This window comes from Desmodus rotundus, chromosome 7 (assembly GCF_022682495.2).
Source record: "Desmodus rotundus isolate HL8 chromosome 7, HLdesRot8A.1, whole genome shotgun sequence".
NCBI lineage: Eukaryota > Metazoa > Chordata > Mammalia > Chiroptera > Phyllostomidae > Desmodus > Desmodus rotundus.
The window spans coordinates 63,530,178-63,543,987 of NC_071393.1; the positions used below are offsets into that span (position 1 = coordinate 63,530,178).

The window sequence follows — 13,810 nt, forward strand, 5'->3', positions numbered from 1 at the left end:
TGGGGCTGAATATGATCCTGGGAATCCCCAGCAGGAGGCAGAGCCTTGAGGAAACAGGGTCCGTGGCCAGATCACAGGACAAGATAGTGCCATTTAGGAAGATTTTCCGAGTGGCCTCAGCTTGACCACTTCCTCTTGCCTTCGTAGCCCTGGGCCTCAAAGGCAGCCCAGTAGGCCAGGTTGGGAGGGCGGCTGGGACCTGTGGATCGCCCCCTCTGCCCTCACAGAGTACACCTTCCTCCTCAACTCTGGCCCCCGAATCCCTTTATCTACCAAGAGTAAACATACTCCTTTATGAAAAATACCAAATGCCCCCCTTCTGGAAAGCACTGCTCATGAGCATGCTCCCCCCTTTCCATTCTCCTTGTAGCCACAGCCCATTCACCCTGGGAGAGAACTGCAGCCTCACAAAGAATGTGAAACACCATTTATTCTTTGTGGAAAGGTTGAACAAGGTCAAAAACGTCCTTAGAGGGCACTGACCCAGCCCCGCCCTGCAGGTTCCTGGGGTCGGATGCCTCTGCCCCCCACCCCCACCCTTCCCCATGCCCCTTGTTAACAAAAAGGAACGATTTGAAAGGAATTAATATATAATAATTATAATAAAAATATACATTAAACAAAAAAACCCAAACAAGACAAACTTAGCCGAACTACCAGCACCGTTCTCCCCATTTCCCCCCACCCCCCCATGCCCCCAACCCTGACATCCCTCTCCTTTCACTCCCTGACAGGTATCTCACTCTCCCAAGTCCCTGGTACCATGACCACCTCGGCGGGGTGGCCGAAGGAGACTTCAAATGGGTGGGCTGGGTGGGGGGGTGAGGGGTGCAGGACACCAATAGGATAGGCGGAGGGGTGGGGGCATCAGGAAGTGAGGGGGTAACCTGACCAAGAAATAATAAATGTACAGGCACCTTTCCCTCCCTGAGGCTGGCTGAGGCAAAATGACTCAGGGCTGCCTGCTGCTGGGAGCCTCCTGCTCCCTAAAGAGGTGGGTGGCTACTCTCACTAAGGGCCAGTCCCCAGTCCCTGCTCCTTTCTCTGGGCTCACCCTTCCCCTCTGCGCTGTCTGGTCAGAGGGGAGGCACAAAGAGGAGCAGGTGTGCCCTCCTCAGGCTCTTCCTGAGAGCTCGAATAAAACGGACCCTCCCCTGGGTACCGCAGCCCACCCTGTGGTATCCTTGCTGGCCTGGCCTGCTCACCCCCTGCTGTCCACTCCTGTTGCACTTTTTGGTCACACCCCATCCACTCTGATGGCCCTACTCCTGGCACTTGCCCCCGCTGCCTGCATTTGAGCCTTGAGGCTCATCCCCAGGGCTCCCAACCAAATCTCTCCCCAGGGCCCCACCCTGGTGACTGCGCCTCCTGGTCTCAGCTCTTCCCACCTTGACATCTCCATCTAAGGCTAACAGTTGGGAGAGTAGGGCTGTCAAGGGTTTCTGCAGCCTCTCAGTTTACTCGTTAATGGCTCAGGCTCCTTCCATGAAGTTCTTGGGGGCAGTGGGTGGGGGAGAGGCAGATCTTTGTGGAGAGGACTGACCCTCTCTGAGCTTTCCTTTCAAGATCTTAAGATGGCTTTGCAGCTCCCACCCCCTTACACTCTCTCAGGGTCTCCCTTCATAAAAGGTTAGATTCCTTTTAGCTAAAAAGAGTGGTGGGAGGCTGCCAATTGGGTATACCTGGGGGCTTGCTGGGGCTGGAGTGCCCAGAGCCTCCTGAGGTCAGAGTTCAGAGGTTAAAGGTATGTCAGGGAATGGAAAGGAGCAGATGACCCCATTTGACCTTTACCAGTGAGGTCTGAGGGTCCTGCCTTCAAGTGCAGAGCCAAGACATTCAGATGAGGCTGGACATACATCAAGGTATAGGGGCCCCTGAGGGGCAGGGACTGGAAGGGGCAGCCCCTGTGCAGCCTCCAAGGGGCCCATCTTGGGAAGAAGCAATGCCAGGGATGAGGGTAGGAGGGCCCAGTCATAAGGCAGAGAAGAGAGGTGGGGGTGAGGAGGGAGCTTGGAATGGGTGGGAGCAGCCCACCCACCACCATCTGCTGCCACTGGCCTTCAGAGGCAAAGTCCACATGGTAGGAGTGGGCGGGCGGCAGTGGGGGTCAGACCTTGTCCAGCAGGGACCGCTGGCAATAGAGTAGTCGCTTGGGGGTCCCATGGCGTCTGAAGAAGAAGACCGCTAGGCCCACTGCCAGCACCAGGAGCAGCAGCAGCACGGGCAGCACCACAGCGGCTGCGCTCACTGCCCCACTGCCTTCCTCGTCCACCTCGATGATGATCACCTCTGTTTCCTCCTCAGTCCCCTCATCTGGCTGGCCCCCTGCAGGGCAGCCCATCCAGTCCCGCAGGGCTGACTTGGGGTAGCCTGGCTCTACCTTCAGCTTCTGGTTGTTGAATTTCCAGTATCTGTTCCCCTTGTAGAAGTACGTGAAGACTGCAGGGGTCAGCAAGAAGGCAGCAAAGGAGAGAGGTGGGGCAGTGTCCAGGAGGCCCAGAGAGAAGAGCAGAGGGAAAATCTGTCAGTGAACTCAGCTATAAACAGGGTAGTTCTAGTACCAGGTGGGAGGAGTGGTGGGGACTAATGGGTCTAACACTTGGGAAGCACTTAGCTCAGTGCCTGGCCCATGGCAAGGGCTCCACTGTCATTATTATCGTCATTCTTTTCCCACAATACTCTCCACTTTTCCTCCTCCTATCTCTTAACTCCTGTACCCATTGATCCTCCCCACAGAGGCACTTCCCATGCCCCTCTCACCTTCATCGCTGCCCATGAATGACCCTCTGGGAGATTCAGGGATTCCTTCCCAGACCTTGATATTTTGGGGGTAGTCGTTGTCTACTGCCCTGAGCTCCTCATTGAAACGGTAGTACCTGTTGGAGCAGAGAGGAAGGGAAGTGGTTGGGCACTGGGCACGTCCTCAGAAGGTAGCAGGACCTGGTACTGATTCACCAGTGAGTTAAGAGTGGCTCTGGACAGGGGTTTTGAGTAATGAGGGCCTGCAGCTGAAAGTGGCGGAAGGTGGGGGCAGGAGGGAGGGCCCAGTCTGTAAGAAGCCACCAGCAACCCTTAATGACAGTGCGAGGCTGCTGGAGCGGAGGCATGGTGCTGGGGGCAGGAGGCGTCAAATGACCAGGTCTGAAATGGTGACCTGGTCACATCCCACTCACTCATCACCCAAAGGAGGCTGCCTATTACTAGGCAACAACAGGGGCTTAGCCAACTCCTTCTCTAGGTAAACATCCCAGAGGTAAAATGGGTCTTTCTCCAGAAGACAGGGAATCTGGTGGTGGTGTCTGAGGAGGCAGGCCCGGGGTCAAGGGGTTGAGATCTTACTTGTTTCCCCGGAAGAAGTAGGTCTTTCCATTGGGCATCCAGAAGAGAGCAGCATCGATCCTGTCAGTAGGTAGGCCTCGACCCAGCTCCTTAATGTGCTTGGGGTAGCCAGGCTCCAGGGAAGCTTCATCAAACACCCAGTGCTTATCTCCTGGGGAGGCAACAGAAGGGCGGAATCAAGGTCCCACTTGGGTTCTAGGGTCTGTGGAGGAGTCAAGTGGAACCTGCTCATCCAGGGAGATCCTCCCCACACCCAAAGACTGAGGCCTGGTTACCTTTGAAGAAGACAAATTTGCCATCCTTCCTCTCATAGGCAGTGTTGATGGATGCAGGCAGTCCCCGCCAGAAATGGCCAATGGGCATTGGGTATCCATCTATCACTTGGTTATTCCTCACCCGCCAGAACCAGCGCTCCTGGGAGGCAGTTGAGGGAGGAAGAATACATTATGACCTGTCACTTGGTTCCCTGGCTCAGTCCCCAAGGCTCCTCCACTGCCTCTGTTTTAGTTTTAGTCCACCTGCTGCTGTTTCCACCCTGCCTCCTGGTTGTAGAGCCTTTTTGCCCCCCACCAGCCCATGTCTTCCTCTCACCTTGAAGACAAACATCTCCCCTCGAAGCACAGCCACGGTGTCAAAATTCCCGTCGCAGATGTTGGGCCCATAGGGGGGGTTTTTGGGCTTATCAGGGAAAGAGGGCCTGGAGGTGGTCCTGGGTTGAGGGGGCATCTTGGTGGGGACTGACTTACTCCCTGGGGCAGAGAACACAGGAGCACTTCAGACTTGGTGGAAGAGGGAGCGGAAAGGACAGACAGATGCACAGACAACACTCTTGGAAAAAGTGGAGGGTTTCTGAAGCAATCAGCTAAGAAGCGACAGAAAAGGTAGATTCAAAAGTGGGAGTGGACAGAGGCAGAGTTAGGAGGGGGGGTTTGGGGAGACTGTAGGGCATGGGAAAGGAGAAGAAATATACAGGCCAGAGAGACAAAGACAAGGAGCAGGGAGAAAGGAGCAGATGTGGGTATAGATTACTTGCCATAAAGTTGCTGGATGCCCCTGCGGTCATCATCAGGCAGCACGAAGTTCTCCGTATCCATCCACTGGTAAAAGGGTGCCATGATGGCCGAGGGATCATTGGAGTGCTCAAGGCCCAGGGCATGGCCCAGCTCATGCACGGCCACCAGAAAGATGTCATTGCCTGGAGGGATGGGGAGGGTTATGATGGCAGCCTGGGTCCCTTCCCGAAGACTTCCAGCTTTGCTATCAGAGGCTTCAGTTTCACACCCAACTCTGCCTGCCAGGTTTTGCACTCAAAAAGCCACAAAGCCCCCCAGCTCTTCTGGGAAAAGGTGAGAGAGTGCTCTGGGGATGGATCCCAATCCCAGGAGACCAATGCTAAGGGAAGCAGAGGCCCTGTCTGGGTCTGTTTCTCCCAGGATGACATATGTCTGGAAAAGTGGGTGATGTGGATGCTCTGAAGTCTTTGACTGAGAAATCAATTATGGGGCGAGAGAAGAAACCACACATAAGTAGTTCATAACTGCATTCCTTCTTTTGTTGGAAGTCAGACCCGGAGATCTTTGTAGTCCCTTGTAGCCCTGAGATTTTGGGGTATAAAGTGTTGGGAGGAGGCAGGAGAATGCTGTACGAATGACCACTGACTCTCCCCAGAATAAGAGTCCCAGGGCTCACCATTCAGATCCTCATTATTGACAGTCCAGGGCTCAGCAGAGTCAAAATGGGTGTCACCTCCGATGTTGGGGCCTGGGAAGTAGGCATGCGCAAGGAAGCCACCCTCGCCATCGAAGGGTGTGCTGTCGCCATGGAAGCCATCAGCGAAGAAGATCATGATGTCAGCCTGCTTCTCATGGCCCTCGTGGATGTAGGAATAGGGTACCTCTCGGAAACGTAGCGGTGTGGCACTCTCCCACACGTGGAATGCCTTGCGGATGGCCTCATATGTGGCATACTCGCCTACTTTGGGGGTGTAATTCTGGATGCTGAGGTCCAGCCATGTAGGGAGAGGATTACAGTATGTTAGGATTACAAGGGACAAAATTCTCCTTCCCTGTACTCTCCCAGGACTGACCGAACTGCTCAGCCAGCTTTGCCTGACCCAGCTCTTCTTGCTGCCTCACGATGCCTCTGCCCCAAGTACTGAAGGTTTAGGGGGACCCTCAGGCTTTCACTTTCTGGCCCTGAGGTGTACCCTTTCCCCTTATAGGGCTCCACTTCTCTGCAAGGTTACAGCTATTCTCCTCCCCACTCCCAAGGATGCATCCGAGGAAGAGGTGAGTATGGCAAGATGCCTCTGAGTCTCTGCAAACACAACTGGAGGGAAGAGTAACCCAATGTGAGAAAGGCCACTTGCCTGCTGGACTCACCAGAAAGTAATCTCATTATGCTGCCATTTGGAGCCCTGGATGGCATAGCGCTTCCTTCGAACATTGGCCTTGATCTCAGCTCCAAACTTGTCAGGAACACCACAGCGGGGGCGCTTCATGGCCCTGAGGTAGGTGGGAGTGTGAAGAGTGGGATCAGTATAGCATATGAAAGCCAAAGGTCTTCAGAGGTCAGGGGGAAGGTATTGCCCTGGGGTCAGTGTGGGGAAGGTCAGGGTGAATAAAAAGAGGGTCAGAATCAGCATGTGGGGATGAGGCAAGGGCAGGAGGCAGGCATTCAGGTAGCAACTTCTGTGGTGCTCAGTGTTGTGTCAGTGGGTGCTGGACAGAATTCCTGCCAGGGTCTAGCACTTACTTCATGGTGTCTGCATCAACCTTGCCTGTCACTCGTAGACCGTAGAACCTCTGCATGGCAGCAATGGCAGCTGAGAGTGACTGAGGCAAGCGCTGTGTGTGGGTACGCAGGTCCCCAGGGGGCAGGTAGCCATACTGCTGCAGCCAGGCCTGTAGGGAAAGGGATGTGGCTTACAGCATCCCCACCTGGCCTAAGGGAAGCCTCCGCCTCCTCATGGCACCTGGCATGAACCCTCCACTTGATGAGGAAAGGGCAATGAGCTTCAGCCTGGCTCTGGCAGTGGGTCTGGAGGCACTCCAAGCCTGGAGGCTGGACCCAAACTTTGGCCCAGGCCCCAGTATGGCTTGTCCTCCTGGATCTGTGGGCCCCACATTGGCCTGGACATTGGCTTGTAGCTGTCTTCAGGATGGGAGCCCTGGTTGTTTAACCAAGTTCTCAGATGTCTTCTCAGGGTGGAAAGAGGAGAGGCTGAAAGGCTCCACTCTTGGGGCTGGCATGAGGCCCTTGTAGAAGAGGGATGTCAGGCCTCCAGGGCCCTCACAGCTGAGATTTTTTAGAAAGGAGGGCAGAGGAGGAGCTAGGGCCGAGGCTGGCTGCTGATGGGGGAAGCTGGGGCCTCTGCAGGTGGTGAGAGGTGTGATGCAGCCTGAGCCAGGATCCCTCCACTGCTTCCATCAAAGCAGCATCTGACCTAAGGCTTGGGACCTAAACCATCTATTTATGGATCTCAGTAGAGGGAGTGGGAGACGGGGGTGAGGTGGAGATTTGGTGACTGTAATTTATTTTATTTCAGGCATGTTGGGAATTGTTCATAATATAAAGGCTAGCATATTGCCATAAAGTTAGGTTTTTGGTGTTTGATTGAAAGGCACACACACTGCAAAAACTTGTTGAGGAAAAAGTCTGCCTTTATTGTAAGAACAATGGAGTACTTTCCTAAAGCCTGAGAAGTAAAACGAGCCAAGCCATATATGGGATATGGAAATACTTGGATTCTCGAATGGGGAGATACTGCCCGGATAGCTGGTACTTGCTCCAGCTCTGCCTCCATTGGCAGTCCAGAGAGGGGCTGCATGGTGCCTGGGAGAACTTGGGGTGCAGAGGGGTTGAGGTTGCAGTGTTAGGTGCTGTACCTTCCGCCCTAGGTTATTAAGATAAATCTCCACGTGGCCCTTTGCCTCCAGGCTCATGCCCTAGTGGTGGAACAGTGCTCTTGCACAGGGGCTAGAGGTGATTCAGGAGCAGCTGACTGGGGACCTGAGCCTGCAGGGGCAAGAATTGCAACATAGTCTTGGGAAGTAATCCCCCAAGGATGATGGAGGTAGGGCCTAAAATGTAAACAACACAGTCTTTTCTCAGCCAACAGGCCTGGCCAGAGTAACCCTAGCACCACCCTGCTCTGAGGGCCCTTTCTCAAGGGCAGAAGAGAGAGCGAAGTTTAACCTCTGGTATACCACAGCAGAGCAGAGCAGGGTGCTTCAGGCTTGGGCTGCTCTCCCCAGCAGCTATATGCTTGCCCTGACCTGTGCTGGCTGATGCCTCAACTAGTGCCTTCAGGAAGCCTGCTTTGGCCTATACCTATCTGTGCAGGAAACTCCCTTTGCCCCTAGCCTCACCTGTAGGGCAGATACATTCCAGGCTTTTGACCCCAGCTAGGAGTTCAGCTTTGGGGAAGGATTAGAGTGGCCTATGCAGAGCTGGAAGTCAGGAGGACTGAGGTAAGGTCCCCTCAACCCTCAGGGAGAGAAACTGAGGGGAATTCTAGAGCAGGATGACAGAAGGGAGGGTGGCAGAGAGGTGAGGAGAATCTACAGCCCAGAGCTCTGGGACAAACCCCAATCCCTGATGAGTCTTTCAGGAAGATAGGCAGGTATAAATATTCACACCCACAACCTCCACCCCACACCCAATAGTCAAAAGAGGAGACTGAGTCAAAAAAGGGACTTCCCTTGAGTCAAAAGAATTGAAAGTCCTGGAAAGGAGGTGCCCCTGTCCCTCTCCTCCCATGCCTAGGCTTTCTTCTCTCACAGCGGCAGACTCTGAGCAAAGCAAGAACCACAGAGACTATGAGGTTGGAACCACAGAAGAGAGGACTCTTGTGTCTGTGGCTAGGTGGGGGAAGGGCTTAGTGCCAGACAGGCCAAGGGGAGAAGAGGGCTGTCCTGAAGCTGGTGCAGGACTATGGAGGCCTGGTGGGAGGAATCTGGCTGCCCGAGGCCTGGGCCACCCCAGCTCCTCTTCCACATTGGCCTGGAGAGGGAGTGACAAGTTGGGTCAAAGAACTGTTCATTGGCTTTGTCTTGAAAACCGAGTGGTGCCAAGGCATTCCCCTGGGCAGTGATTTTCAACCCTTTTCATCTCAGGGCACACATAAATGAATTACTAAAATTCTTTGGGCACACCAAAAAGTACATTTGTTGGCCGATCTGACAAAAAATTGGTATAATTTTGATTAATTCACACTGGACAGCTGTTGTGTGTTGCCAGTTGTCATATTTTTATTTGACAATCTAAGGAAAAAAGTTCAGTGCCCCTGACTAAATAGTCAGGTATTGCATATTTTAAAAATTCTTGCGGCACACTGGCTGAAAAGCGCTGCCCTACAGGATGGTCAAGGGAACTGGTCCCACCTCTGGCCTAGGAGCCCAGGGTTGGGGGGACCCTCTGGCTCTCCAGCAGGCCCTGTAGAGGAGCCTGTGGGCCTGCTCTTCCCTCCCTCTGCCTCACACCCCTCCATGGCCCAGAAGCAAATGGTGGTTCTGGCCCTGGGACTGGCCATGACCCACTTAAAGCAGAAAGAGGGCTGCCCCCTCCCTTTGGGGGCTTAATGGGGCAGGGGAAGGAGGAAAGCTGGGCAGGTGATGTTGGCAGTGGGCTGCCCCCCAGATGCCCAGGCTCCTTTTGTTGGGAGCTCTCCTTTCAGGCCGCAGATGAAGACTCCAGGCCTGGAAAGAGTATGCCTCCTCCGCCTGGCCAGCGCCAGGATTAGCCACAGGCGGATTTTCACACTTCCTGGTCACCCCCTTCCTAGGGCCACCCTTCTTTCAGCCTCAGATCCCTTCAGGACAGAGAGTGTGTTCTTTCTGGAGACGTTTCCTCTAGGGGTGGAACCTGGGCGCCAACGGAGTTGGAGGAAGCAAAGTCCAGATCCCCTCCCCCTTCTCAGGCCCTTCCCAGCCCCTCCAGACCGCACCCAGGCACCCAGGCCCTCTCGGGGCTGAGTGGGTTGGGATGTCCCAAAATAAGAAGCTGATCAAATCCGTCTCCCACCTTCACCCCAAAATAAGAGGGAGAGGAAAAACCTCTTCAGCCAACTCCCACTCGACTTCCTCCCCTCCGGGTGGGCCAACGTCAGGGAATAGGTTGGGGGGCGCCTGAGTCAGTCAAGACCTGCGCGGGCTCCCGGGCCCAGGCCCTGTCCCCACTCCACCGTGCGACACCTCAGTTTCCATAAAATTAACACAGAAGGGCAATTAACAACAAAAAGGGCCCAGAGGCGCCGACGGGGGAGGGGGCGAGGGAGGAGGCAGCGGCCCAGCCGAGCCCGGCTGACAAGGAGAGCTTTGTGTGCGCGTAAAGGCAGCCAGGGCGCCAGCGCCTCGACCCTCGACGCCAGGGTTCCGGGGCCGGGACCCGGAGGGACCTCTCGGGGCGATCGGGGCCGGGGCCGCTCCGCCGTCCACCCGCAACCCCACCTGAGCGCGGGTGGAGGGCCCGGCCGGCGGGCATCGGCCGCAGCGTGAGGGTCCGGGGACGGGCTCCTCCAGGGCCCTCCTTGGCCAGCCGGCGCCAGGGAGCGCGGGCGGGAGAGGGCGGGAGAGCGCGGGAGAGCCGGAAAGTTAAGAAACAACAAACTCTAGCACATGACAAGAAACCAGGAGAGCGCGGGGTCTGAGACGAGTCCACATATTTATCAGGCTCCCAACTGGTTCCAGAGCTGAGCGCAGAGCTCGGGGGAATTGGGGAGGGTGGAGAGTGGTCCCGGCTGTAAAGTTCTTCCAAGGAAACGAGTGGGAAAGAAGGCGGTGGCGGGGGGGGGGGGGGTGGTGGTGGTGGTGGGGAGAGTGGAGGAGGCAAAAGTTGGATCAACTTGGAAGTTTGGAGGAGAGAAAGAAAAAGGAGGGGATCCTGCAGGCCGGAGCAACCGGGACCCCGAGAGCCAGTCGCTCCGAAGGGGGCTGTCCCCTTGGAGACCCCCGGGCTCGCCTCCTCCGCGGCACGACCCCAGGCAGGGCCGGAGGGGCTCACTTACTTCGGGGCTGAAGCTGCTTTGGGCGGAGCTGAGGGAGGCGAGCGCGGTGGTGAGCACGAGCAGACAGAGCAGCAGGCTGCGGGAGGGCGGTGGGGCGGGAAACATGGTCCGCGACCGTCCGAGCAGACCGGCCGTGCGGACTCTGTGGCCGGGCCCAAGCCCTGGGGTCACGCCGCCACTCCCTCGGACGCCTTTGTCTTCGGGAGGCGCTGAATTTGGATTCCTAGAGCGCTGTCTTCCTGGTGATGAGGCAATTGTTCTTGAAAGCGCCTGTTAGCTCGTCCCCTCTTCTCCGTTTTTTGATCTTTCTTCTGCTTAGTCGGCGAACTGGATCGCGAGCCCTCTCTTGCTCTCTCCTCTGGTCCCTCCCTTCTCCCACAGCCTCTCCTCCGCCCCCGCCCCAATGCCCTCCTTTCCCCGGTGCGGACGTGGTTGTTTCAGCCTGAAACCAATTACGGCCAAGAGCCCGGTTAACACACACACACACACACACACACACACACACACACACACACACACGCACGCACACGCACACGCACCCCCCCCCCCCCCAGTTGACTTTCTGTGGTGAAGGCTGCCATCTCCAGGGACTGAGGCCACAGCCGAAAGCAGGGGATAGTGGGGGGACCCAGGGAACGGGATGTGGGCGACTTTCTCCCCCTAAACATATTTTGGGTGGCTTGATTCCTCTGGTATTCATCGTTTGTCTCACCTCCGAGTGGGAAGTACTGTGAGGCTTAGTGGCTGCAGGAAACCAGCTCAGAGTCTGGGGTGGTGGTGGTGGCGTCTTCCATGTCCTGAGACCTGGGGTTGGGGGATTGTCTGTTGGGACCTGGAACTAAACCAAATCGAATTTTTGTCTCTTATTCATAACAACCACTTCTGTCCCCATTGCGGAAAACAAGAACCAACCACCCATCAACAAACCCCCAAACCAGCTGAATGGGGGGGGGGCGTCCCATCCTTATAGAAAAACAAATGTTCTCCCTTTCTTATGCCATTTGCAATCTGGCTGCTCCTTAAATTAGAACTGGTTGGGGAAGAAAGGGGTGCAAGGCGATGGAATCTGGGAAAAGGCAAATCAAATTTGGTGTAATTGTTAAGAGACTGGAAAAATCTCCAGGAGTTGACTAGTCTGAGAACAAAAGCTGGAGGACGTATGTGGGAGAGAGCAGGCTAAAACTGGCCTTGAGAAAAGGAGACAGATAAGAGGTTGAGAACCCGATCTGGAAAAGCCAAACAACAGAAGCAGGAAAAGTGTGGGAGACAGAAAACTTGACCATCAGTGAAATCTGAGACCCAAGAATTGGTCAGTGAGAGGGGGAGGAGGTATTGGGGGGAAGAAGGGAGGGAAAGAAAGCAAGGGAAGGCATAACAGAAGCTAGACAAATTAGGTCAGGTAGGAAGCTCCCCAAATTGTAGAGATTCAAGAACTGACACAAGTCTGTAGCATGAAAATGGGGAAGAAAAAAAAAAGTCCAGTGTTCTGTATTGTAATTGGAGCAAAGGTCCTTTCCACACGGGGTCCATGGGAAGAGCCATGATCAATACAATGAAAGGGCTCTCTGGCTGGTGTGTCTCAGCAGATTGAGTGCCGACCTGTGAACCAAAGGGTTGCAGGTTTGATTCCCAGTCAGGGCACATGCCTGGGTTGGGGGCCAGGTCAGGGCTCCGGTAGGGGGCACACGAGAGGCAACCACACATCGATGTTTCTCTCCCTCCCTTTCCCTGTCCAAAATAAATAAATAAAATATTAAAAAAAAATAAAACGAAAGGTTTCCCTGGTCTTGGGGGGCAGCTAATGGGTCTGTGGGAGGTATGTTGGGGATACCAATGCTACAGGGACTGTTTGGGGGTTGAGTACCTTCCTAGGAGGGCGGCCCTCTCTCTAGCCCACCTCTGGAATTCAATCAGAATCATGGAAACCTCAAGACCCAAATCTTTAGAACATGCAACACCCAAGTCTGGTTCTTCCCATGTCAGCCTTCTCAGTAGGGGTATCCTGGTATCCTCTTGGGCCATGTATCTGGTTTAGAACTGACACCAGTTGCTTGTAAAGAAATGGACCTCAGCTTAAGATCTTTTTCATCAAAACATTTATTAAATGTGTAACTGCATGCAGACTGAGCCATATATTGGCTTTTTAAGGCTTGAATGCCTGGCTAAGATGAAGGAAACTGCTGTCTCTTTATCATGTTTGCAGAGCAGTAAATGCTCGTAGTTGGGCCAGTCCTATGACCAGCAAAGGAAGGGGTAAGTACCTTGGAGCAAGATACCCCTGAACTGGAAGGGAGCAGGGGTGAGGGCACTGAACCAACCATTGCAGGCAGTGTTCTTATAACCTGTTCTATGTGGCATTCGAGCTCTTTTGCTCTGAAGATGGATGGGGAATTAAAAGATGGTTGGGATGAGGCATGAAGGTGACGGGCAAAAAGCCAGAGAGAGGCTGGGGAAGGGAGATAGTTGCTTTTTATTGACTTGGCAGTGCAGCCCCTTTAGGTTTAAGAGCATTTTTCTGCTTCCTTTCTTCTTCCTGCAACTTCTCCTGCTGCCTGAGCTGCCATGCCTGTAATCCAGCATCCATTTCCTGTGACAGCAGTACCACTCGTCTCTGAAACAGACAGGAAAACAGTGTGCGTAACATCTGGGGCTTGAGCTCTGCACCATATATCCTTTCACTCACAGATCAAAGTCAGAGGTTTCAGTTGGAAAATGACACTGCTGACTGGGGAAGGGGTGGGGCCAGGCTCCCGGTTGGGAAGCAGGAGGAAGATGGTAAAATGTGTGGCAGAATGTCTTACTACTGGTTCCTGCCCTAGGAGTACCCCACTCTATTCCTCCCTTCTCACAGTACTATTAAAACTTTAGTGTGAGTGGTACATGTTAACTTAGGTGTCAACACAGCTCGAGACAAATTGTGATTTAAACTTTCTCCTTCATATTACATGCAGGTTGCCCTGGCTGCAGCTCTAGTCACTCACTGCAAACTTCTCCCTTTGGGCTTTTCTTTGAAGATGGCCTTTCATTGGAGGAGCAGGGCGCCCATCTGCAGATAGAAGTGAGAGAAAAGGCAAATATTAGGCATGGTCTGGAGCACCTTGTGAAAGCACTGACAGGAATGAGGGAGGAATTGATACTCTCACTGTGAAGTTCTACTAAAACATGTCCCTCACCTTTGAGGGTGAAGTATGTCAGAACCACCAAGAATAAGCTCCCAGGCATGTTCCTACTCGATTTTACTTACCCCTCATTAGCCTGGAATTCAAGGTTCTTTGCAATGCTGAATTGCCTGTGTTATCTTCAGAAACACTCCACTCAAGCACACTGACCACTGTGCTACTCAGCATGAGTCTTTGCTAAAGTCCATCTCACTCCATACTGAGAAAAACACCTCTTGCCTTTCCTTCCAGCCAAATTCTCATCCTTAGGCCCACCTCAAGCCCCATCTGTCCCAGAAACCTTCTC

General features: G+C 54.2%; 2 protein-coding genes across 5 annotated transcripts in view; both read right to left on the reverse strand.

Moving 5' to 3' along the window:
- Positions 1-412: 412 nt before the first annotated feature.
- Positions 413-10,762, reverse strand: MMP14 (matrix metallopeptidase 14). The gene is made up of 10 exons (XM_024556980.3): positions 10,346-10,762; positions 6,094-6,242; positions 5,721-5,843; positions 5,029-5,336; positions 4,373-4,534; positions 3,931-4,088; positions 3,615-3,753; positions 3,340-3,490; positions 2,761-2,876; positions 413-2,439 (listed from the first exon to the last, which is right to left on the reverse strand). The coding sequence occupies exons 1-10, from the start codon at positions 10,448-10,450 to the stop codon at positions 2,108-2,110; spliced, it is 1,743 nt and encodes a 580-aa protein (XP_024412748.1). The 5' UTR covers positions 10,451-10,762; the 3' UTR covers positions 413-2,107.
- Positions 10,763-12,796: 2,034 nt separating this feature from the next.
- The window catches only part of MRPL52 (mitochondrial ribosomal protein L52), a 137,543-nt gene continuing 136,529 nt past the window's right edge, over positions 12,797-13,810 (reverse strand). For 3 of the 4 annotated variants that reach the window (XM_053927946.2, XM_024556127.4, XM_024556136.4), the window contains exons 4-5: positions 13,327-13,391; positions 12,797-12,956 (exon numbers count right to left, since the gene is read on the reverse strand). In XM_053927946.2, coding sequence (XP_053783921.1) covers positions 12,816-12,956; positions 13,327-13,371 — 186 coding nt within the window. In that variant the 5' untranslated portion in view covers positions 13,372-13,391 and the 3' untranslated portion in view covers positions 12,797-12,815. The remainder of the gene's footprint in view (positions 12,957-13,326; positions 13,392-13,810) is intronic. The other variant, XM_024556155.4, reaches the window with a different exon arrangement.

Coding starts and splice junctions, on each gene's coding strand:
- MMP14 (XM_024556980.3), bottom strand. CDS start 10,450: ATGTTTCCCGCCCCACCGCCCTCCCGCAGCCTGCTGCTCTGTCTGCTC. Junction 5,337..5,720: donor CATAATGAGATTACTTTCTG/GTGAGTCCAGCA, acceptor GCTGGACCTCAG/CATCCAGAATTACACCCCCA. Junction 3,754..3,930: donor GGGAGATGTTTGTCTTCAAG/GTGAGAGGAAGA, acceptor ACTGCCTCCCAG/GAGCGCTGGTTCTGGCGGGT.